This window comes from Danio rerio, chromosome 16, assembly GCF_049306965.1.
Source record: "Danio rerio strain Tuebingen ecotype United States chromosome 16, GRCz12tu, whole genome shotgun sequence".
Taxonomy (NCBI): domain Eukaryota; kingdom Metazoa; phylum Chordata; class Actinopteri; order Cypriniformes; family Danionidae; genus Danio; species Danio rerio.
In genome coordinates, this window is record NC_133191.1 from 45913186 (window position 1) to 45938571 (window position 25386).

The 25386-nt window shown below is 35.2% G+C and overlaps 3 protein-coding genes across 7 annotated transcripts in view; 1 reads left to right on the forward strand and 2 right to left on the reverse strand.

The window, feature by feature from the left end:
* The window catches only part of si:dkey-11p23.7, a 55872-nt gene that overhangs the window by 28431 nt on the left and 2055 nt on the right, over positions 1 to 25386 (forward strand). Inside the window, exons 1-3 of one of the 3 annotated variants that reach the window (XM_073924399.1) lie at positions 22229 to 22665; positions 22776 to 23409; positions 23506 to 23895. In XM_073924399.1, the coding sequence (XP_073780500.1) occupies positions 23292 to 23409; positions 23506 to 23895 (508 nt within the window). In that variant the 5' untranslated portion in view covers positions 22229 to 22665; positions 22776 to 23291. 3 annotated transcript variants of the gene reach the window in all.
* Positions 1820 to 10078, reverse strand: cmtm7 (CKLF-like MARVEL transmembrane domain containing 7). Of its 2 annotated transcripts, NM_001130114.1 has the most exons (5): positions 9829 to 10078; positions 8150 to 8326; positions 7941 to 8039; positions 2514 to 2595; positions 1820 to 2393 (listed from the first exon to the last, which is right to left on the reverse strand). In NM_001130114.1, the coding sequence occupies exons 1-5, from the start codon at positions 9943 to 9945 to the stop codon at positions 2380 to 2382; spliced, it is 489 nt and encodes a 162-aa protein (NP_001123586.1). In that variant the 5' UTR covers positions 9946 to 10078; the 3' UTR covers positions 1820 to 2379. The 2 variants fall into 2 exon arrangements, 1 of the variants encoding a protein (NP_001123586.1); XR_012391494.1 differs by lacking the exons at positions 1820 to 2393; positions 2514 to 2595 and adding an exon at positions 4231 to 5695 and having other exon boundaries at positions 6819 to 8039; positions 9829 to 10065.
* Positions 11415 to 24205, reverse strand: siglec15l (sialic acid binding Ig-like lectin 15, like). Of its 2 annotated transcripts, none has more exons than XM_068213840.2 (7): positions 23326 to 24205; positions 21100 to 21471; positions 18127 to 18474; positions 18004 to 18031; positions 13650 to 13732; positions 13420 to 13576; positions 11415 to 11553 (listed from the first exon to the last, which is right to left on the reverse strand). In XM_068213840.2, exons 2-7 carry the CDS (start codon positions 21341 to 21343, stop codon positions 11547 to 11549), a joined length of 867 nt encoding a protein of 288 aa, XP_068069941.1. In that variant the 5' UTR covers positions 21344 to 21471; positions 23326 to 24205; the 3' UTR covers positions 11415 to 11546.

A 25386-nucleotide genomic window follows, 5' to 3' on the forward strand; every position in this document is an offset into this window, starting at 1 on the left:
CCATTTTGAAAATGTATATTTTTATGCATTTCTCAGTGAATATACAGTTGGCAATGTATTTTGGTGCATTTAAACAAAACAGATTTATTAAACAGATATATTAATTAAAATAATACTTTAGTCACCAAACATATTTAAAAATGGAAAGATAATACTATTAAGTTCAAGCTAAACATTGCAAAAAAATTACAAAATTTTACTTCTCTTGATTTTGCCTCTTTTTTTTATTTGTATTTAATATTTTACTAGAACATAAATTTGGGTGTACTAGTTTTTGGACCGTTATTGTAAGTTATTTTGTTAGATGAGCTCCAGATTTTGCTTCAGTACTGACTAATCTAATGTATATGCACAAATATAATATTGTATAACTTCCTATTAAAAACATGAATTTAAAAGATAGATTTCTGAGGGGTGTACTTATTTACATGCTTAGTGCTGCTCACGTCCATATTTCCTTCCAAAAGCATGCAGAGATATAATTTGTTTTAGATCCATTAAAGGATGCTTTGTCTTGATGCAATTTCCCCTTAAAAGTGTCTTTACTGTCATCCATCAGACACTTTTATCACTGTAATACATTTGTTTAAATTAGAATACAGAAAGAAGGAGAATGTTTCAAACTATTTATATAAGCTGAATTTAAACAAACAAAAAAGTCGAACATTACTACTATTAACTTGTTTGTTTAAATTCAGCCCATATAAATTGTTTACAACCACTTACCTTAAAAATAATCAGTGTATAATATATAACATAAGGTTATTGAATCTAAGAATTTGCATTATGTTCATGAGAATGAGCTTAATCGTCACCTTAGACTTAAGTTTCTATCTGACATTTTTGTCAAAATTGAGTAATTCACATATTCTAATTAAATGACAACTTATTTACATTATGTGATGTTTTTGTATAAGTTGTTTACATTTAAGACTTTTAATTTAAAAAACAAAAAAGGTTTTATCTACACAGTCAAACTCTAGCTTGGCTCTATAAGGTTCTTTATGTGAGCCAATCAGCATTTCGAATGCACGCAAGAGGACCAATCAGGATCAGCTTTCTTTGGTTTGTTTTGTTTTTTTGCCGGTTGACAGCGGGAAAGACCAGAAAGAAACACTTTCTTTTAAAGTCTTTAAATCGAATATTAAGCCTTGAAGAGCAAATTCTTAATTTCATTCACCGGACAAATAATTCAATAAATATAATTCAACCATTCATATAAAGCATATAATTTTAATAAATATGACCATATTATTTACATAAAATTAATAAGTCTTGTATGCTTGATTTGAACAAGAAAAAATATTCATCCTAAAACATTAAATAAATGTTACAGAAAGCAAAAACTTTACTTTCTCAAGCATAAATATAGTTAAAACACAAATTTTTATTTTTTCAAATTTTAATTAATAAGCAGACTGATTGTATTTCTTGAAAAGTAATGCTTCAATTAATGATCTGCCAGATAGATTCCAAAACTTTTTTAGAATCAGAAGGTTCTATCTGCCTTTGCCCTGTTTGTTTTACCCCAATTTGCAAATTGAAGAGAGTTTTGATCATTTACATTTAGAGTCCATTTAAGGTCTCTGTCATGTTAATGTGTGAAAGACAACTGTTACACGCATGTTGTTTACTGTATGAGTTGTCAATATAAATGTTAACAAAAGGGAAAGTAAATCTGTACTTTCATTCTTCCTCCTTTTAAAGAAAACAAAATTTTGACTACTTCTGATGACAAAAGGCATAATGGAAGTTAATGGGAGCCAAAACTGTTAACAAAATATCTAAATTTGAATCAGAAAGGACACAACACAGCATAGACTATATAAGTCGACTTTTTATATCACACAGTGTATAAAACAAAGGGACTTGCATTTAGAAAGCCAAGAATACATTCTTCAAACTTTAAAGCTGTATATCATAAAATTATATGTAGAGGTACTGTGAAAAAAGCAAAAATACACTTCAACTTTTGTATAATAATAATAATACTGTGAATCTGAATGAATCCTTCATGAACACCTCACTTCATCTAAACTTTTCGTTAACTAAATAAATGAATCAAAATTGTATCTCACATTATAACTTCAAATAAATAATGTAAACATTCTTGTGCATAAATGGCCCCTTTTCATTTCAGACATGGCATATAGTAAACCAAAACTTCACTCTTAAAAGAACACTGAAGTCTTGCAGCTGAAAAATTCAGAGTGTGACCGATTAAGACGATTAAGGCACCCAAGTTTTGATGAAGGATGCAGCAACATCAAAAATGTCCCTTTCGGGTATTTAAAGCACTCATCATTATGATCTATCCAGAACAAACTGAGAATTTTTCTTTATACTTCCAGCCAAGATGAAGATGTTTTCTTCTTCCGGTTACACTGCGGCACCTTCAAGAGAACATCAGCAGGATGTTAACAACAAATCCATTCTGCAATACTACAAATATCACACTATGTCACACAGTTATTTTGCACAAATTACATCATTCAAACACAGTGAAGACTCACCAGTCGGTTGAGAGCCACAGGTGACCTTATATGAAGTCCATATGCTGATTGCAATAAGAAAAGTTGCCATGAAGCCAAACACCTGTTTATATAAAAACAGCCATTAGCTACAGTATTTAATAACTGTAAACTGCAGTTTGTGAAACATAAAAAGTCATTAGCCTTTTCTGCCTTAAAGACCTTTACAAGAATTGTACATGCATGGCCAATAATGTGAAGGAAATAAAAATTTAAAACCCACCTCTAATCACCCTTGAGAATTATTGTAATAATATGTATTGTAGTATAATTTTATACTCATTTTAAACATTAAAAATATATATTTTTGAAGGTTCAGACAACATTTAGCAATTATAGTTGTTTAAACCTTTACGGAAATGTTACAAAACTATGCTTAGAACCTATTTTTTAAGATAGGCCACAACATATTCAGGGGCGGACTGGGAAAGCATTTTCCACCGGGCCAAATTTTCAGTTAGTCAGGCCACATCTGATGTGATCTAGAAATTAAAAAGGCGGGGTAAGGGGGGGGGGAGTGTTGTTGTGCGCGGCAGGCCAGAGTCATGCAGCCAGGCCACATTTGATGTGATCTAGAAAGTGAGGAGTGGGGGGATGAGGCCAGACTCCCGGTGGTAGGCCAGACCGGTGCTCCCTATGGCCAGACGGCCCCAGAACAAATTATATATAATTGATATACACTGTCAAAAAATGCAGGGTTCCACACAGTTCATTCATGTTGTTTTTCGAGTGTGTGGGAGAATAAACAATCAACATGTCATGGTTTTTTTGGTAATAATATTTCTAAAGGAGCTGTTGTCATGGAATTTATCCAGATTTTGCTAAAAACCCAAACAATGCAAACATAAAAATAAAACAAAACAAAAAAATCTGAATAATGAGTTTTGTGTAATAACAATGGAATGACACAAGGAGAAAGCACTGAACTACTGAACAGTTATTAATACTTTATATAAAAGGCTTAAAGACATCTCTCACATGGAGAAGGAAGTCACATTAATCGCTCAGGCTTGATTTTTTCACAGACTTCAGCAGAGTGTAAAAATCTTCATGGTTCTGTGGGTCTCATTTATCAAATCTGATCTTTAATTTCTATTTTCTATTGGATTCAAGTCAGGTCAATTGGCTGGGCCATTCTACACCTTGATTTTCTTTCTCTGAAAGCATTTGAAAGTTTCATTGGCTTTGTTTAGGGTCATAGTCTTACTGAAATGTTCAATCCGGTTTCTTCTTCATCATCCTGCTAATGTAGATGTTGGACTGAAGCAGCTAATATTCATTTACAATAAAGAAGGGCAGAGGGTTGCTGAATAACTACTGAGAGATTTCAGCTGCGGTTTAGGCTTTCACTGCCTTTCTACAACTTCCTTTCTTTATGTGTTCAATATTAGTATCCGGCATCGTTTCATTTTATTAGACACAACTTCATTTGTAAACTAAGTAGGTTTGGGTTTTTTTGTATTGTGTCTTCTTTGTGTGTGTGTGTGTTTGTGTGTGCGTGTGTGTGTGTGTGAGAGTATATATACATATAGTTACAAACAGTATATAATTAGTTATAACTAATAGTATATTAGTTTTAATTTTACAAAAAAAATGTTTCATTATATATATATATATATATATATATATATATATATATATATATATATATATATATATATATATATATATAAAAATATATATATATTTTTTTTTTTTTAATCTAATAAAACGCGATTACAATCCTATTTCTATTCATTTTACATGTTCTGAAGTAACTAAATAATCAGAAATTAACAAAAAAAATTACAAAATTACAATGAAAATTTAAAAAAACATTAACAACAAAAACAGTTTTGCGCTATGCAAGATTACAAATACCAGGGCCCTATAAAACACATTTTCCCATTTAAAATAATGCTTTGATTAATATTAACATTATTAGAATTACTACTTAGACATTATACTTTGTACAACAGTAATATATGTCACAGTTTCTTCAAGTTACACCTAAAACGTTTAATTTGACTGAATTCTGCTAAAGTGACTCTCATCAGAGATTTCAGAGACAGACGTGTGTCGTCAACTTAGAATTATTAGGTTCTATCTGACATTTTTGTCAAAATTGAGTTATTGACAGATTCTTATTAAATGGAAACGTAAAATATAGGATGTTTTTTTAATAAGTTGTTTAGATTATAAAACGTTTTATTTAAAAAGCAAATGTTAGACACATGCTGTTTACTGTGGAATGCAAAAAACTTTAAAGCTCAATATATTAAAATCATTTAGAACGCAGATAGAACTTTATAATTCCAAGGTGACGGTGTGTCTAGTAAACATAACCGGCCCATTCATTCCTACAGACACACATAAGGGCGTACTCACACTATTTACAGTTGCCTTGAACCAGGCCGAAGCACGCTTGTCCTGCCTCCCCCGATGGCCTGCAACCCGCATTTACATATCTTTCGCGCCTGAACACGCTTACGTCATTGATGATGCGCTGTTCAATTTAAAAAGCGCTCTCGCTCAGCACAGTGGAGATTTCTTCAGTTATATCGTTTTAGTCATTTGATATGCAGTGACACGCAGTCAAATATTTTGTCAAACAGATCAGCCACTTTTGACGCTCATAAACAATCATAAAGTCCACTTGCTGCAGGAATTAGGAGGTTTTCTGAAGGTGCAGCTGTCGTGCAGTGAGGGGTTTGCATCTTTAATAATCTATGACAGTTTGTGTTCATTAAACAGTAAGAATTATTAATAAACACAACTAAATCAGTCCCTTAAAGGGCCATGACACCCCCCACTTTCGGTTAAAGTCTACTTCAGAATTTTTTCAAAAGATGCATGATTAATGGGTGTGGAGCTCCGCGAGCATCGGGCAGGAGTGGGCGTAGCCAGCAGGGGAGAATGTGAGCGGACAACTGTTGTTGTTAGTTAGCTCACAAAATGAGACAAACCGTGAGGAGACGCATGAGTTTATAGTTTACAAAGTTAAAATGCAAAGAAATGAACAGTGATTTAATGCCCTGCTACATTTGTTATTCGTAATTCCATATACACATAACCACAATTTATATCATTATAAAGATGTGTGTTCATGCATACCCTATAAATGAGGACTTCTCCCTCAATCCCCGTATCCAGCAGACTCAGAGCAGTTTGAGGCCCCGTTTACACTAGTGCGTTTTAGTTTTAAAACGGCGTTGTAGAATGAAAACGATCCGCGTCCACACTCGCGTTTTACCCAGCGTTTCTGAACAGCTCTCCGTCCACACCAAAACGCTGAAAAGGCACATCACGTAACCACACACACACTCTCGGGCAAGCGCTCCAGCATTTCTACCCAGATGAGAGCTCTGCTTGTCGGACTGCTCATCAAGCATCTCCCGCTGGATCTAATCTCGCTATATTTGCTAAACGTGATATTTCATTCATGTTGTTGTCTTTATCTAACGACATAGGCCAATTCCCTGACTTTGGTCATTGGAATCTATTACTTGTTCACGGGTAACATGTTTTGGTTAAGCGCAAAGATAAGTTAATGATTAATCCAGGTACATTGACTGATCGCTTGCCTTTATTTCCTACAATGTATAAACTTATTGTATGTTATACTTCTATAATTATCGATTATTAAAACTGATATTCAGCAAAAGAGAGGGTGCGTTTCGTATTTTCACTGAAATTGAAAGGAGGCAGTTGTTATCGGCTCCGTTTTGTTATAAATATCCACACAGTGAAGATGACGCTCATATATGCAGCACGACGCCTCAACATTTCTGCTGTCTGTTAAGTTGCTAATAATAAAATGAAAATAGGCAGTTCCTTAAATCATGTTTACATTTTATTGTTGAGAAAGTGAAACAACGTAGCCAAGGTGATGTGAATGAAGTTATAAAGTACACTGTTCCCTTTGAAGATTTACCCGTGTCCTCGGTATGTTTTCCATATCAAACTGGGAAGGGGGAGACTGCAGCCTTGATCAAACTTGAGAAGTCTTAACTTGCAAGAAGAGGATGCGAGACTGAAGTGTGTGTGGGCTACTTAATATTGAGGAAAAGCCCCAATCAGATAGGCGAACGTCGGCAGCCCCACCTCCGTTTTCAGATGTCTCCGTCTTTCCCCATCCACACTGAGACGGAGCAGCAGCGTTTTAGAATGAAAACGGCCTCTCCAGCATTTTCAAAAAGCTCCGTTTTCGGCGCTCGAGAACTCCGGCGTAGTGTGGACGGATGGCGTAACCGTAGCAAAACTTATGCGTTTTCAAACTAAAACGCACTAGTGTAAACGGGGCCTTACTCAGTTCTAACCATTAGCCCTGCTGGTAATCTGGAGGATTTAGGCAAACACAGCAGCACAGTGATGTGTCTGAATGTGAATGAACTCCTGATAAAAGACAGCGTCCGCCATTCTCTAATTCTCGTGCTGCTCTCCCGACAAAAAATGCTAGCAGCGCACACACAGCTTTGCTGTATGATCGGCCCTGACAAGATCGCGGGGGAAAACATGCAACAAACCCCGTGGATCATGGAAACAAACGCATATGAGCCTTCATGAACGGCTAATACTGTGTGCCGTAGGTCCTTGCCTCACAGCTCGGGCTTGACTCTGGCAGGTCTCATGAATAATTAAGCAACCGGCTCTTCTCATAGGATAAGAAAACTCCGCTATGAATAATAATGAGAAACCGACGCATCATCATTGCACTTGCAGTACTGCACTATGTCGCCGATTTTGATCCCGCCCCAAAAATCATTTTAATCCCAGAAGCTAAAATTACCTGACAAAAGCTCAAAATTATCCAGTTTTCCCCACAATTACAGCTGACAGGTGCTAACATTGTCTTAACTGATGCTCAACACACACAAATCTGTTAATATATATATAAAAAAAAGTTCTCCAGGGTGTCCTGAACCTTTAAAAGTCACGTCCCGTCTTCAGTTTCGGGCTCAGGCTAACTTTGCACACACACACTACAAGCATACCACACTCTAGCACACTTTTTCTTACTGGGCCAGGGCCGGCCAACTGAACCATGTCTGAGCCCGATTCAGAGCACTCACACTTCTCAAACGATCCAGGAAACAGGCCTGGGCACGATTCGGATAGCATTCGCATAGTGCGCCCTAACAGTCTTTTTGTGTTTAACTCTTCACAGATACTAGTCCATATCATGATTTGATTAGCTGTACAGCAATACCTTTGATTCATTAACACTTCCAATTTCGTGTTTTACAGCTAATTACATTTATATAACTGAATCTGTGCAAGCTTTGTAAGCATCAACATTCTGTTTGTGTGTGATGTAAAGGAAACCATATGCCCCTGGATACACATTTCCATCTTCCTCTTCCCAACACAAGAAGGCTTTGTGTGTTTTCCTGGCCAATTTGCAGCACATAAACTATAAAGGACACTTACTGATCCAGCGATTAACCCTGAGATCCCATAACTCTTTACAGCTACAACTATAGAGGCGATAAAGACCAGGATTCCTCCGACGGCGTAATGTAAAAACTCCTGCGAAAGAAACAAAGGGCCAATTATTTTAAAAGAGACTTTCTGGAAAGACGAGCACTGCCATGATCTTTAGTGTGCAGACATTGAAAATGTGAACTGTGCTGACTCACAGTCAATGTCCAGTTGATGCATGTGATTTTGCTCTGAAGGCGAAACAAATGCATGAGGAAGAAGAAGAAGAAGACGATGAGAAACCACGCAGTGACCACTTCAAAATAGCGAAAGGCGGAGTAATCGGTCCAGCGCTGCTCACAGTGCACACAGAGGAAAGCTATCAGGAGAGTCACCTGCACAAACAAAGACATACATGTGGATATGTTTGCATGAGCTCTGTGGTCCGAGCAGTTTGCATGTTCTCCTCAGGGTGCTCTGGTTTCCCCCACACTCCAAAGACATGCACTATAGGTAAATTGAATAAACTAAATTGGCCAGGGTGTATGTGTGTGTGTGTGCGTGCGTATGTGTTGATTAAAGTTTATGGGTGTTTCCCTGAGCTGGGTTGCAGCTGGAAGGGCATCCACTGTGTGAAACATATGCTGGATAAGTTGGCAGTTCATTCTGGCAACCCCAGATTAATAAAGGGCGAAAATGAATGAATAAATGATTTTCTGATTTTTACATAAAACAAAATTGTATATAATAAAACTGTAATATTGTTATGCTAAATTTTTTAAAGTTTTTAAAAACTAACAGTAAATGAAATTATTTGTCTATTTCATGTTTTTCACACATTAATAAATAGCTTAATTATCAGAAGCTAACATTAAAAACAAACATATTACAACGAATAATACAAAAATATAAATTATTAGTTCTGCAGTCATTTTTGTTTTGGGCTATATTAATTTTTAAGCTTCAAAAAAGCGATGATTTCCCATTTCAGTAAGAATTTCTCTGGAATAATGAATTTGGTATAATGTATTTGTGCATAAAATTATGTAAATCTGATGAAGAATTAAGTATGTAGATTTTGTAGAACAGACAACAGAGGTTTGAATATTTCCTGTCGATTACCTGCTCATTTTCTATCTTTCTTTCTGTGGTGGGTTTTGTGTTGGGCCCTTGTGGTGGGCCCCACATGTTTCAGTGCAAATCTCTCTATATCTCTCTCATCACCACAACCATTTTAGCAGCCGGCTGTTCCTGAGCATCCGGGGTGTGTGAGTCTTTACAAATTATCATTGCCTGTCATCACTTACTACACAAGAGCGCACACACATAGGCTACACACACAACCCAAACACACAAAGCCAAACTCTGACCCCAAAACCACTACTATACTGTCACATGGCAATTTCATAATAATAAATGATTAATATATTTCATATATCATGGCGGACAAAATAATTTAAATAGCTGATTAATTCTGTGAATGAATGCATCACTTAAATTGCATTTCAATTGTAAGAAGTGATTCAATTTTGTCTTCTTTGAAATATAACTTGGTACATTTTTAAGTCATAACAAGGCACATACAAAAATAGATTTAAAGGAAATTGTGATACCATAAGTTACGTTTTAGCAATTGTGTTGCTGGAAATTGGCATTATATTGAAGTGGAATACATTTTTGTAACCTTTTATAGACATATATTTAATTATGCTTCTGTAGACCTGAATAAGTTATAAAAATAGCGAGTGGAAAGTTCCGTTATAGTTCAATGCAGCATTGTAGCGTAAAACACTCCGTTACTTGCTCAATGTATTTCCCATAAATGAGTGTTTGTACACATTCGTCCACATTTAATTCATAAAGTACATTTTATGTAAGTCATATACAATTATCTTACCACTTGGCCGATTTTCAGTAATCCCTGAAATGAACGCACATAAGCGATGTTGCAAAATCCTCCATCCGACGAGGAAGTTGTTGTGGTAGTTGTAGTAGTAACGACAGTGTGAGACATTCTCGTATATTTATCGAATATATTATGTGGAATTTAACACATATAATAAGCTACTCTTTAATTAAAGCTGCTCACATGGAACCATGAAGGACCAGAAGAATGTAAACTACAGTAGGGTGTGACCATATTTATGCACGGAACACGTTTTCTTTTGGGACGCAAAAAATGTTCATCCAGAAGGGGGCGCGTGGTGGCCTGGAACCTAAAACTATTTAGAGCATGCTTGTCTTACTGTATTATTTATACACCAAACCACAATCTTTTTGCAATGTATATTACATATATTAGCCTACATCTGTCACGTGAAGCAAAATACAGCAGCGTATGTTATTTTAGGAATTCACATGAAGTAGAATCGACTGTGCACGGTCCATTTTGATTTGAGAAAAGTAACAGAAACCTCGTGGAGGCAAGTTTTGTGGATCATGGGGTAAATATGTTCGACCAAAAGAGTAAGTTAAAGATACACTGTTCAAATAAAATAAATATTGCTCACATTTGTACCTGACCGACGAGAATCAACAGCTTTATCATCTATAGCACCGCCTACTTTGTATCTGTGTGTGGTGGGACTTCTCTTCTACTCACGTGTTCTATTTCTATGGGTTTGAGACAGCAAGGCAAAACACTAACAGCATTATAATACAGTCAGTCCATCTAAAATGTAAAACGTGTGTAAATATTCTAAAATATTTGTAAAACTATATGTACATTAATCAGCAATGAGAAAATAAATAATAAATACAAAAGGAATAAATACACTGATTTTTTTTACGTAAAGTGGTTGTAAACAATTTATTTGTGTTGAATTTAAACAAATTAAGTTGAACATTATTAAACTTAATTTGTTTAAATTCAACACAAATAAATTGTTTGTAACAGTTCAGCATGCAACACTTTTTTCAGTGTACAGACATTGATTAAGAAATCTAATTAAAAAATAAATAGCAATAAATTAACTAAGTAAACTTAAAAATTATTGCCAAAAGTATTAAACATTTTAAATGATTACTAAAAAGTTAAGTTTCCAGAATTAGTTAAAAAAAAAAAAACAATAAAAGTTTTGTGAAATGAAGAAGTGAGCCTTGACAAGTATGGTTTTACCCATACTTGTCATGAAATTAGTCTTCTGCTTCTAACCAAGTGCATACACACACACACACACACACACACACACACCTCAGTTGGATATCTAAGATCATTCACTCCTTATCTTCAGGTAAATAGTTACCAACTAATATTTAACAATTTTTTATAATATTATTGTTAATTGGGTCTTTAAAAAATAAACCCAATTAACAACTAAATTCAATGCTAAATTCAATGCTCTTCTAGTTCACACACTCCTTCTCTCTCTCTCTCTCAAACACACACACGCGCACACACATACACATACACACACACACACACACACACACAAAAACAAACAAACACACAAACAAACACGCACAAGAAAAGACATTTTAATTCAAATAGCAATTTTATTCACATATTCTAGTAATGTTGTTTATTGCTCATGAGATTTGACTGTAAGATTTAATATCTCCATTTTGGTTTTACTTCCTTTGAGGACTGCTGGCATTTTACCAAAAGCTGGCTCTCTAGTATCTGAAAATATAAATAAACATCAAGGTTAATATATGTAACTGTGGGCTGTTTCCAACTACAATATTTATGCCTTTCATTTACAAAATAAAGTTATTTTGGAACCATAAAAATGCAACATGCAAGTTTTTGAAAATGATACCATTATCGTCTACTTGTAAACCACAAAAACTGTGAAAATAGTGTCAATATGCACATGCATAAAACATGTTTAAAATGACAGCACAACTAAAACAACAATGGCAAACTACAAGAGCATTATCATGCAAAGTAAAATCACCAACTACTGCCACGACATGCACAATATAGCGTTTTAGTTAATTGTATAATGCAACCTGGCTCATTCTGAAAACGCATCCCTATATATAATTCTGGAGAGCACCAAATATGTCCCGGGAGGTATGTTTTTTGCAGTCTTTGATTTTGCAAATCCACCAGAGTCCGCTGTGTATGCTTTTTAATCTCAAATTTCTCTCATGAGTGTGATTCGCACCTGCTGTTCTCACATAAATCCACTAGAGGCCGCTGTCGACTGACTGACTGACAGTCTGACCAATCGACTAACCCACCCTCCTCCATTCCAGAACCCAACCAATAGTGTTTTCAAAAGCAAATAGCATTTGTTTTATAGACGAAATTCAGCTATTTGTACCTCTAGCTACATAATTCACGATCTCCAGAAATGTATATAGGGCTACGTTTTCTGAATGAGCCTATGTTGGTACAACAATATATGTAAATGAGAATCAATTTGACAATGTTGTGTACACAAAAGTTTTAAAATCACAAAGGAGAAACTTTTCCATTTTAAGCACATTGTTGACATGTCGATCTACCCACAAACTGAAACCAATAAAAAACATTTGAGCTACTTAAATAAATATGATAAAGTTATTAATATTAATTTCAGTTGCCTAGTAAATGGTTATAATGTTATTTAATTTAACTTGAATTAAAACAAACTAAAATACTAGAAAACAAAATGTCATTAGATATTAAAAATGTTATTAAATATTACAAAAAATGTTAAAGGTCCCATGAAGTGCTTTGAAATTAGCATTTTTAATCCGATGTTTGATGTAATCTAAACAGAAACATGAGGAGAAGGTGGGACACTGAGTAACTCCTCCCCCTTTTGAAAAAAATAGGCAATAATATTTTGTTTTATCATCGCTCTGCCAGTGAAAGTGCTTGAGCTCAAGCGTATCAACTGAGAAGCTTCTTGAAGGGGGCGGGGCATGTCAGATACTAGAGAGAATTTGATTGGTCAAGATTTAATGAGGAAAATAAAGTATGAAATGACATTAATTAAATCATTGATCCATTTAGGCAGAAGTGACATACTACAAGCTTTGGATGTTTTAATCAGTTTTATATCTTCTAAACAAATTTTGCCATTGTTTTGGAGCACACTGTAGTCTATAGATATTCTTAAAACTAGCAATACTCTAAAAAGCATTCATTTATTAATTTTCTTTTCGGCTAAGTCCCTTTATTAATCAGGGGTTGCCACAGCGGAATGAACTGGCAACTTATCCAGCAAATGTTTTACGCAGAGGATGCCTGGATGCCCTACAGACAGTTTTAGTTATGTCTTAGCTATTTCTTATGTCTTTGGACTGTGGGGAAAATCCACGCAAACACCAGGAGAACATGCAAACTCCACACAGAATTGCCAAATGACCCAGCCGAGGCTCGAACCAGCGACCTTCTTGCGGTTAGGCGATCATGCTACCAACTGCGTCACCATGACGAATATAGATGAATATAGCAATACTAAAAACGTCTTATTTCTTAGCGAAAGATTAAGATGACGCAATCCCTTAATTAAGACAACACAATTACGATAAAAGTAAAAAAAGTTGTCACCTTTCACTTTCCACCGGTGCTGTCGGGGTTGTCGCAGCTGTCGCGGGACGAACCTTGCTGGTGGCCCTTCTTTGGCTCTGAAATCTGGGATTCACCTCCGCCTTTGCTTCTTCTGATGGCGGCCATGTTGAGTACATTTTGCCTTGTGCCGAAGCATCTAGAAAGAGTAATACATGTCCATTAACGTTATCCGCTATTACAAAGCTGTTTTTATTATGTATCACACTCACCAGGTGGTAAAGTCCTGACATTGGCATACACCATCTCATTAGCTTCATAGATAGAGCTTTTAGCCTGCTGTGCACCTAAATAACTAAAAAATGAAAACCATTATTGTTACTTTGAAATAGTTTGAACGAATGATGTCATTATACAGTTTATTTTGTTATGTAATGTTTATTTGTTAACATTTTATTTTACTGTCACAAATGTTCCATGTACTTACTATAGTATTTACATGCATAATTACATGAAACTAACCCTAAACCAAACTTACATTCCACAGTAACTGTAGCCTTGTATTAGTTTCATTCGGTGCTTAATTTGAGCCGGTGTCCTGACATTTTATCCAACCCATCAGATTATGCTACCAACATTGTATTTGAATTGATTATGTTGGTTAGTTTGATATTACACTGTAAAACTCAAAATGTTAAGGTAACTCAAACTATTTGAGACAACCGATTGCAACAATCAATTACAGTCAATTACAGTTCAAAAACTAATCATGATGAATTACTGAACTTAATCCATTTGAGTAAACAGAGCAATTTGAGCACAGTAAAACCTGATAAAGGAAGAGAACTCAAACCAACACAGTATTGAAAAACCCAAAAAGGTAAGGCAACTCAAACGGTTTGAGGAAACCGATTGCTACAAACCATTTAAGTTTAAAAACTAATCCGTTTGTATCAGACTACTCCAAGTTGGAATTCACACTGGTAGCAAAATCTGATGGGTAGTATAGTGCGTCATCTAAATGTGCTACCTACTTTTTGAATGGGAGGTAGGAAAATCTGACAAGGTAGGACAAATTGACAGAACACTGGATCTTGCTGGATGCTGTTCTGGGAAATATATATCAGATATTCGTGTTTTGCAATACAGCATTTAATTTAATTGATCTGGCATCACCTTTTGCATGGTGAATACCTGCGTGTGTGTGTGAGAGAGGGAGAAAGAATGTGAATGAATCTGAGTGAAAAACAGCGAACAAAGCTGTGTGGATTGTGGTAGTCACTTTCGACCAATCAGCTTTCTTACGTTTACAATCACTAATGTTCATTCACTTATTATGTTTACACTGGTTGGTGATTGTTTTGCGCGGAGTGGCCTACCTAAATATTATTTGAATTTTCAAAATGCCAAACAAGCAGTCAAGTATATATTAAGTTATTTTTAACTACAAGTAGATGAGCCTGATCAAAAGAGATCTCGAGTAGATTGAACTGCATCCCTGGATCAGGATAGCAGGAGACAGAAGCAAAGCAATCTCAAGTCAGCCAGAAAACATGACAGAATAGGTAACTGTGGGCTCTTCATGAAGATTAGAAGAGTGATACCGTGTCCCAATTTGCATACTATCTATCCTAAATAGTGTTTCCCATGTTATATTTCATCTGCAATAACAACGTGAACTTATATAAAGATATGTTTGGACATTAACATCTGAATGCATAATTACCCAAAGACCTGAAGAGGTTTTACTGCATGAAAGACTCGTGAATGGCAGATTATCCTGCTGCTGCTTCTCCAATTAGGAAATTAAATATGAAAGAAATGTGGATGATTGACAGGGCTCATAACTAAGCAACATAACGATCTGTTAACGAGGAAGTAGTATGCCACAAAGCTTGCACTCTTCTGTTACACACTCAAAAGTATATATTTTTCCTTCACAAAATAATTACCTTTAGAGTGTAGAATAAGGATGCGAATTGGGATGCAGCATGAGTTATTTTTACTTGACACATAATAGTAAAGTAAACTGAATGTCAGTTGTGTTTGTAAGCTAAATAGTGATATTTCATACAATTTATGTTTGGAGCTACATGTTTGTTTGTTTGTTTATTATCCATGGGTGACCCATAACGTTATATTGCAAAAAACTGTTCAGATATTTGATGCTTTTTTCCGCTATGACTGCGTAGTAACGTCATGTTTAGGGAAAATTGAAATTGTGTGGTGGACGTCGGTTACGGTACACTGTAAAAAAAATCTTTAATTTTATGGTTTATTTCCAGCAGCTAGGGTGTCGGGAAAAACATAAAATAACAGCTGTTAAATTAAAGTAATTTACCGTAAAATAACGGACATTAAATTACAGAAATTTCCTTAAATTAAAATTTCTGGTAAATTTCTGTAATTTGACCTCTGTTATTTTACAGTAAATTTCTGTGATTTAACAGCCGTTATTTTACTTTTTTTTTCTCCGGGACCCCAGCTGCCGGAATTAAACCGTAAAATTACGGATTTGTTTTTACAGTGTAACTTTTATTTCCTGGTTTTGTTCTGGAAATGTTTAATTTAAAAACTAAGCACTGGGTACATTCATCCAATCCTTTAGTCCCTTATTCATCAGGGGTCGCCACAGCCAAATGAACTGCCAACTTATTTAGCAAATGTTTTACGCAGCGGATGGCTCTCCTGCCGCACTCTTTCACACGCACTCATACAGTACGACCAATTTAGGAAACTGGAGCACCCGGAGGAACTCCAAACAGAAATGCCAACTTGCCCAGTCCCAGTCAAACTAACAAACTAGTGACCTTCTTGCTGTGAGGCGACAGTGCTAACCACAGAGCCACCGTGCCGCCCATATTAGGTACATGTAAATAATTAGCATTACTTGTAAGATTATTTTGAATTCTTGATCTCCTGAGCTCATAATGGAGCTGATCATTTAGGATGAATGGACACTCTAGTCTTTTCTCTTATCTAAGCAATTCACAAAGAACGGATGCCATAAAACAATAAACGTTCTAGTCGGAGCGGCAGATCTGCATGAAAGACAGTTGTTCAACTGTTTTAATTTAACATGACAAGCTAAAATAATAGATTCACCATATGAAGATACACTCCACACAGGATGTCCATGCTCTACATACGGTGTATCCTGTGATAATTTTAACATGTCCTGTTTGGTATCATTTTAAAAATGTCTCTGCATGATTGGTAAAATGATCTCAGTTTCACAGTAGTCACTTGTATTGCGAGAACTCTTTTCTGTTTATCTACGTTTGGGAATATCTTCTCTCCCACTGAAGTGCAAAACTGTCTGTCATGTATGAACTTTTCACCCTAGGTGGTGACTCAGTTTTAGGTTAACATAGGAGCAGACAAAGCTCTTTGTGAGGCTTTTGTTATCTTGAATTTATGGTTGTTTGTTCTGACATGAGTCTTTAATGGAAAGTTGAAAAGTGTCATTGGGATATTGTAACCAGGATACCGCCAATGCAGTGTGTGAGCCTCTGAGCTCTGCATAAAGACTTTGTAGCATACTTCTTTTCCCCAAAGTACTCTTTTATTGACCTTTGAGTAATGGATGTTGTATATTAATCATCTCTGAATAGGCTTCTCATTGTTTTGTTTTTAATGTATTTGGCATAATATGATTGATCTAAAAATGTTATATTTGACTCATTTGGAATTCTACTGAAATTACTAGTAAATTGTGAGAACACTGTTGTTGAACCTTGGTGTATTACGGCCAGTGTGGATCAAACAGGATCATGAGTGAAGGGAGCAATTAGCACTTTATTGTAGGCCTTTTGATTACTGACCATTTTTGATCAGGCAAGTTGCATGATAAAAGACTGGGTGGACTACCTTTTTATTCAGAGAGCAAGCTGTATGGCCAAGTTAAAAAGGTGCCAGTCACCTACAAACCTCTAATTAAGAATCTACATGTGAAGGTAGACATGTGAATTGGCCACTCATGGACTCAAAATGCAATGAAAGGAATAATTGAGTTTAGTGCATCTGAAATTAATCTATTATCCAAATGTATTATTTTTAATGATTGTGACCCATTACTAATTAGAAATTTAATGACCACCTGAAATTGGAGTCAGATTAAAGAGGACCTATTATGCAGAAATCACTTTTATAAGGAGCTTAAACAGTTTTGTGGCAAGATTCTGTGAATATGACCAGCTTCTTACTTCCAGTGCGGTTATTAAAATCCTGTAATTTTCTAAACAATTAAGTAGTTTTAGTAGATTTATGCAAACAATTGAAAAAAATATTTATCTCATGCGTTTTACAGCAGTTTAATTCAGTGGATGTTCTCACCCCAAACAATTTGCCCAGAGTGTATCATTGAGTTTTTTTTTTTTAAATCAAAGCATTTTCTCAAAATATGTGCCAAAATAAGATTTGTCACCAAACATTATTCTGCTAGCTGAAATAAAGAAGCAGTTATGGCCAAATTAAGACTCAAAATGACCCCAGAGTGGATGAAAACATTCCCAACAGGGTTAATACAGTAGGCACATGGAATGTGCGACAAGGACACCATATAATAAAGTGTTACCCATAATTACAGTTGCTGGTCTAAATAAAAAAAAAAAGGTATGTTCTTACTGTTCCATGGCTCCTTGTTCACTTTGTCCTACTCAGTGGAAACAAAAACACATAAATCATGTCAGAATTTGTCAGGAAGAAAGAAAGAATTTGATGAATAAAATGTAAAACAATTAAATGTACTTTTTCGTATCACATCCCAAATGAAGAGCAGAAGCCCAAGCACCAGCACAACCGCCAGAACACCAGTCGCCGCCAAAGGAGCAAAACAACTGCGAGGATCTGGTGGAAATGTTTTTTGAGCTCGACCCAGTGAGTTCACAGCTTGACAAGTGAAGACGTCCTGCTCGGAGAACTGAACTGAGCTCATGACCATGTACTTGTGGCGTTCAGTTGTGGCTGAAGCATTTTGCCCAGAAGATAGGGTCCATTTTACATCCGGCACTGGATTTCCTTGGGCAATGCACTTCACCAGCAATGCGTGAGACGTGAGCTCCAAATACTGAGATAAGATGAGGATTCGTGCTGGAGCTGCAAGTGACCGTCACAAAAATATACATACTGTATATTAGGACAATTAGCTGCAGTTAAAAATTAAAAGCACAAATTTAGCTAATAGCTAACATTCTAACAACCTGTTTCAGCTAGTTGCTCCCAAATAATGGTTAAAATAAAAAAAGAGACAGGTCTTTTTCTGTCACAGCCCCTCATCTGTGGAATGGTCTGCCTTTACATATTAGCGCATGCTCTTCCCTTGGTGCTTTTAAGTCTTATTTATAAAAATCTTCTTCTGTCTCTAGCTTTTGATATTAATTAATTTGTTTTACATATTTTGTATATATATATATACACACACAGTAGAAGTCAGAATTATTAGCCCCCCTGAATTATTCGCCACCCTGTTTATTTTTTTTCCCCAATTTCTGTTTAACAGAGAGCAGATTTTATTTTCAACAGATTTTAAAACATAATAGTTTTAGTAACTCATTTCTGATAACTGAATTATTTTATCTTTGCCATGATGACAGTAAATAATAATTTACTGCATATATTTCAAAACACATCTAGACACCTTAACATGACATTTAAAGGTTTAACTAGGTTAATTAGGTTAACTAGGCAGGTTAGGGTAATTAGGCAAGTTATTGTATAACGGTAGTTTGTTCTGTTGACAGTCGGGGGAAAAATAGCTTGAAGGGGCAAATAATTTTGACCTTAAAATGGTTCATAAAAAATTTCAAACTGCTTTTATTCAAGCCGAAAGCCGAAATAAAACCAATAAGCCTTTCCCCAGAAGAAAAAATATTATCAGGCATACTGTGAAAATTTCCTTGCTCTGTTAAACATCATTTGGGAAATATTTAAAAAATAAAAATAAAATCAAAGGGGGGCTTATAATTTTGACATCAACTGTATATATACACAAGTATAGATTTTGTATGTTGGTTGTTTTTTTAAAGCACTTTGGTCAACATTTGTTGTTTTTTAATGAGCTCTATAAAATAAATCAAAATATATATATTAACAGATGATTCATTAAAATTTGCAAAAAAAATGTTATTAATATGCATTTCTTTCATCATTGATTATGTTTTGTTTCTCAGCTTACAAAATATGTTCCAAGAACATTTTTCTAACATTGGTCTGGGTGTTTTAGATTGAAAAGATTGAAATTGGATGTACTGGATTTACTAGAAATGTGTTTATAAGAAATGTTAAAATAAAACAAATATTAATTAATTTACTCAAACACATTTTTTTTTTCCTTTATATGTTGCAATTGGGTTATTCCACTAAATATTGTTTTCTTAATGCTTCTAGGGTCAAAACATTGGTATTATGTTAAAAATGAACTTAACAAATGACTGAAACTCTGACTTTTTAGGACCCATTGTCACTTTTTCTTTCAAAATGACAATACTTTTATTTTAAATTTAGAAAAAATGTCATCCATATAGCCTAGTTTGCAGAATAAACTTTAGAATTTAAACACACTGAACTGAACTAAACTTCAACTCTGAAAACTGGACTCGACATTTTCAGTTTACTTGAACTTCTATGTTGAGCTGCTTTGACACAATCTACATTGTAAAAACGCTAAAGAAATAAAGATGAATTGAGTTGAACAAAAATATAATAAGAATAAAAATCATGTTTTACTCAAACACTTTACTATATATTGTTAATAAAGAGAAAGTGGAATTTACAAAGAGGATTTCCCCCGTAGCCGTATGCAATGTTTTCAAAACAACAAAACATGTTCTAAGAACTCTATCAACTATCAAGAATTTCTAATGTTCCCAATATTTTAACTAACGCTTTAAACATTAGTTGTTCTAGATTAGTTTTGAATATTCAGAGCATATTCAAAAGTATTACTTTAATGTATGGATAATGACAAAATGAAATGTTCCCTTAACAAATCAAAAATATTAGTAAAACAAATAAATAAATAATAATAACACAACATCAGTTAAATAAATTAATTACTCTATATAGGGCACAACATTTTGCATTGTCTTGAACACTGTGTTTCTAAATTTGTAAACAATTTTTACAGTGAAATTCATAACACTACAATAAATTTCCATTTGTAACAATAGTTCACTGCATTAGTTAGTCAAATTTTTTTAGCAGTGCTTCCCAACCCTGTTCCTGAAGGCACACCTACAGTACATATTTTGGATGTCTCCTATATCAGACATTAATTTCAGGTTTCAGAGTCTCTTCTAATGTCCTGATGAGTTGAATCAGGTGTGTTCGCATAGGAAGAGGTTGAAGATGTGTACTGTTGGTGTCTTAAGCAACATGGATGGGAAACACAGTTTAATAGTTAATGTTAAATTAAACATTACCAAACATTTTTAATAACGAATTAGTAAATATTACACTATATTTAATACAAATGATTACATGAACAACCAAACTTTAACAAAGATTAACAAATGCTGTTGTATTGCACAAATGTATAGCTCATTAATACTTAATTCATTACTAATTGATTACATACTGTAAAGCATTAACGCTCAACTAAAATCTGCATGTTTGAACATATTTTCTACCTAAATCAATAAATATTTCGATTTAATTATTCAAATCATGTAAACACTATATATCTGTGTGGTTTTAATAAAAGCTGTGTGCAGTAAATCTCACCGTTGACAATAAGCTCTGTGGCGCGCTGAACTTTATCATAATCCAGCATCAACCTACAGGCATACTTTGCAGCATCGGACAACTGTAAATTAGTGATAGCCAAAGAAATGTCTCTTTTCCTGGGGTTACCGTGAAGCCAGAATCGCTTTGATGGTTTAAGAGAGCAGTTACCGTCTTGACTGTCGGTTTTGTTGGACATAATACACTGAAAAACAGGCTCCTTTCTGTTTTCCTGCATCCACATGACAATGATGTTGCCGGTGTAGGTGTCTTGTTTAGGGTGTGTGAAGGAGCAGGGAAGAATCACATTCTGTCCCAGTGAGCCGTTAACTTTAGTTTGACCATTTATGGTCCAGTCTGAACATGTTAGGCCTGCGAATGAGAACAAAACATAATACAATATGTTGTTTAAATGCTTGGTCAATCTGTGAGACAATTTAAATCCAGAATTTATTACATTTTTAGTGGTGAAGTTGTCTCTGCATTTACAAAACATACATAAGAAAAGTGTTGCAGTTGCTGAATTAGTAAATCATCTTTTCATGAAATACATTAAACAACTATTCTGTAAATTAATTAATAAATGAATTAAATACATTGTGTGTTTTCATAGTGCAGATTAAGCTGAAGTCTTGCTTTTAAAATGTAGAAAAATGTGTATATTACCTTTGAGGCAACAAATAAAAGTAAGAAAACCAAACACAAAGCCTTGCATCTTGAGTCTGATTGTGCTGGAATCTCACCATCAATCACTTTAAAATAAGGCAAAAGGTATGGTGACTAAACAAGATGGTAAGTAATGACTAACATGAGGAACTGTCTGCTTACATTTCCAAAATAACCCTTTTTAGTGAACTGGTCAGTGCAGGTAGTTTCCTCTGAAAGGTTCTGCATTAATATTGAAATTCCTCAAACCGAATCCTGTTCACATGATGACATCTTTACCAGCATTACTGTGGCTCTCAGATGAAAACTCTTATTTGCACTTTTAAATTCTCAAACTAAAGAATAATATAAGTAAAATGTAAAGTTTAGTTGTGTTGTGTTGGCCATGAGACCTACAGACTGAAAGAAAGAAGGAAAGACGGATAGACAGGCAGATGGAAAAAAAGACAGATGGTAAGATAGCCAGACAGACAGACAAAAGGTTAAACTGACAGACAGACAGATGGAAAAATAGACAGAAAGACAGACACATAGATAAACAGAAAGAAAGATCAATGGACAGACAGACAGAAATATCGACTGAAAGACAGACGGATGGAAATATAAACAAATAGATAGACTGACAGACAGGCAGACAGACAGATTGAAAACTAGGCAGACAGACAAACAAAAAGGACAGACAGAAATATGGAAAATAGATGAATGGACAAACAGAAAGATGGATGGTCAGACATACAGACAGACAGATGGATGGTCAGACAGACAGACAGACAGACAGACAGATGGATGGTCAGACAGAAAGATGGAAAGATGGATGGTCAGACAGACAGAAAGATGGATGGTCAGACAGACAGATGAAAAGATGGATGGACAGACATGCAAAGATTTATGGTCGGACAGGCAGACAGACAGATGGAAAGATGGATGGACAGACAGACAGAAAGATAGATGGTCAGACAGACATATGGAAAGATGTATGGACAGACATGTAAAGAGTTATGGTCGCACAGGCAGACAGACAGATGGAAAGATGGATGGACAGACAGATGGTCGGACAGACAGACAGAAAGATAGATGGTCAGAAAGCTAGATGGATAGACAGACAGATGGTCGGAAAGAAGACAGATGGAAAGATAGATGGTTGAACAGACAGATAGATGAAAAGATAAATGGAAAGATGGTCAGACAGACAGATGAAAAAATGGATGGACTGACAGATGGAAAGATAGATGGCTGGACAGACGGATGGATAAATAGATGGATGGATAGACAAACAAACAGATGGAAAAATAGATGGATTGACAGACAAATGGAAAGATAAATGGATGAAAAGATAGATGGTTGAACAAACAGACAGAAAGATAGGTGGACAGACAGACAGATGGAAAGAAAGATGGACGGACAGACAGAAAGTTAGATGGACTTTGAGACAGATACATACAAACTCCCACAAACACATATATGTAGTTCTCTGTCTAATTATAACTGAAGTCAGCAGTGTGTGATTGTGAGTCAGAATTAGGAACATGTTGCAAGTAGATTTTTCTTCTCTATTCATACCGTATCAGAAATTCAGAAGATCTGCAATGAACCTGCATCCCTTCAGTAAAACTCTGGGTCTGCTGATGGTCCTTCACTCTGCAGGTGAGAACATTCTCAGCAGACTTTAAATACAAATACCTGATAAAACTTAACATTTTTATTTGAACTTTTGAAGATTTCTAAACTTTTTTCATTCAGCTGTGGCCAAAGATGATGATGGCTGGTTAATGAAGGCTCCCGCTGAGGTGCGGGGGATAGAGGGTTACCCGGTGGTGCTGCCCTGCTCCTTCACCCACCCGCACCACACTCATCCCTCCTCCATGTATGTGTCCTGGACTCTGGGTCACGGTCGGGCCGCGGTGCTGCTGTTCCGCTGCTCGAGCCTCAACAACAGCCAGCTGTGCCAGTCAAAACCCAACCAGGACCAGCGCTACCGCCTGGAAGGAAACCACCGAAACCATGACATCTCACTGCGGGTCAACAGCCTGACCCTTAAGGACAGCGGCCGCTATTACTGCCGTGTGGAGCTGCCAGGACACCAGCATACAAGCTTCGAGAACACACTAGGAACCCGTCTACGAGTGGAGGGTAAAAAAAAATTAATTCTCATGCTTTATCATGTGTTTCACATGGAATTCATGTTGTGTGATGGCGGGATTACTGACGACTGGAAGTTTTGCTGTCCAAATTAACATTTGTTGGTCTTGGAACAAAGTTTAACAGGCATAACTTCACTCTATTACAACCCTTCCTAAGAGATGAATTTATTATTATTATTTTTATTAAAAGGGTTTAGTTAATATGAATTCTAACACCAAGCTAGAAATGGCTGTTCAAAGACAAATATGAGTGACTGAAGACTATCCTGCTGAGGGGATGACATATTTTTATAGTTCCCTCATGAAAAAGTCAAAATTGACTTACAATTGACTAACCTAAAATGTGTGTTAATTAAAAAATAAAATTTTAAATGAACAATTTTTTTCCGGCAGCTGAGGTGAAACGTAAAAAAAAAGGCCTTTAAATTACAGACATTTACATAAAATAACACAGAGTAAATAACAGAAATTTACTGGAAACTTTATATTGACTGAATTTTGTAATTTATCTTCCGTTATTTTACAGTAAATGTTTGTTGTTTTACAGTAAACGTCTGTAATTTATCAGTCGTTATTTTTATATACAGATTTGTTTACTCAGTTTGCCTCTTCAAAACATAATTTTTCAAAATATTATTAAATAAATATATATATTTTTAATGGCTCAAACTTGACTATAACTTATTGATGGTTGTGCTATTGGTTGGATTTGTGTTTATTACTCCAGTGAACATTTGCTTCAGCGGTGGTGGTTTTTCTCTGCTGACGTCAGTTTGACAGCTTCAACCATAAAATTCTCAACGACGTCCATCTTACACTCAAAAAACTACTTTCGCTGCTTGTTTATTATGAGTTGAACCAACACAAGTTTAAGTCTTTTTTAGGGACAGTTAAATTTTTCACTCCACTTAAGTTTGTAAAAACGATTAGGTTAACTTGATTGATTTGTGTTGGGACTACATGAAGGAATCGTTTGGAACCCAGTGGGTTTTTTTTTTTTACAAACCCAGTTAGTTTGCTACTACACTTTAAAGAAAATGCAAACAAATTATTATTATTAACAAATTATTTGGATTGAACATAATAAAATTAAGTTGTTCCAATGAAATCTCAAGAATTGTTTAAACAACTTATTTAAAATGAGTTGAAACAACCCAATTCTGAAGCTTTTTTAGGGATAACTTGATTGTTTTATGTTCTTAAATGCAAAAATGTAAGTTAACTTAATGGATTTGTTTTGGGACAAGAAGGAACTGTGTGGAACCCTGCATTTTTTACAGTGAGTTTATGCTGACTTTAAAGGATTAAAGATAGATAGACACGGACGGACGGACGGACGGACAGACACAGATAGATAGACAGATAGATAGATAAATAGATAGATAGATAGATAGATAGATAGATAGATAGATAGATAGATAGATAGATAGATAGATAGATAGATAGATAGATAGATAGATAGATAGATAGATAGATAGAT

What these genes read in the sequence shown, in the direction of transcription:
- siglec15l (XM_068213840.2), bottom strand. Translation starts at nt 21,343, where the DNA reads ATGTGGATGCAGGAAAACAGAAAGGAGCCTGTTTTTCAGTGTATTATG. An exon ending in GAACAAGGAGCCATGGAACA is followed by an intron (nt 13,733 to 18,003) that starts GTAAGAACATAC and finishes TTCATTTTTTAG; the next exon opens with TTATTTAGGTGCACAGCAGG. An exon ending in TGTCAGGACTTTACCACCTG is followed by an intron (nt 13,577 to 13,649) that starts GTGAGTGTGATA and finishes TACTCTTTCTAG; the next exon opens with ATGCTTCGGCACAAGGCAAA.
- cmtm7 (NM_001130114.1), bottom strand. Translation starts at nt 9,945, where the DNA reads ATGTCTCACACTGTCGTTACTACTACAACTACCACAACAACTTCCTCG. An exon ending in TACTGAAAATCGGCCAAGTG is followed by an intron (nt 8,327 to 9,828) that starts GTAAGATAATTG and finishes TTGTTTGTGCAG; the next exon opens with GTGACTCTCCTGATAGCTTT. An exon ending in GCATCAACTGGACATTGACT is followed by an intron (nt 8,040 to 8,149) that starts GTGAGTCAGCAC and finishes TTTCTTTCGCAG; the next exon opens with GAGTTTTTACATTACGCCGT.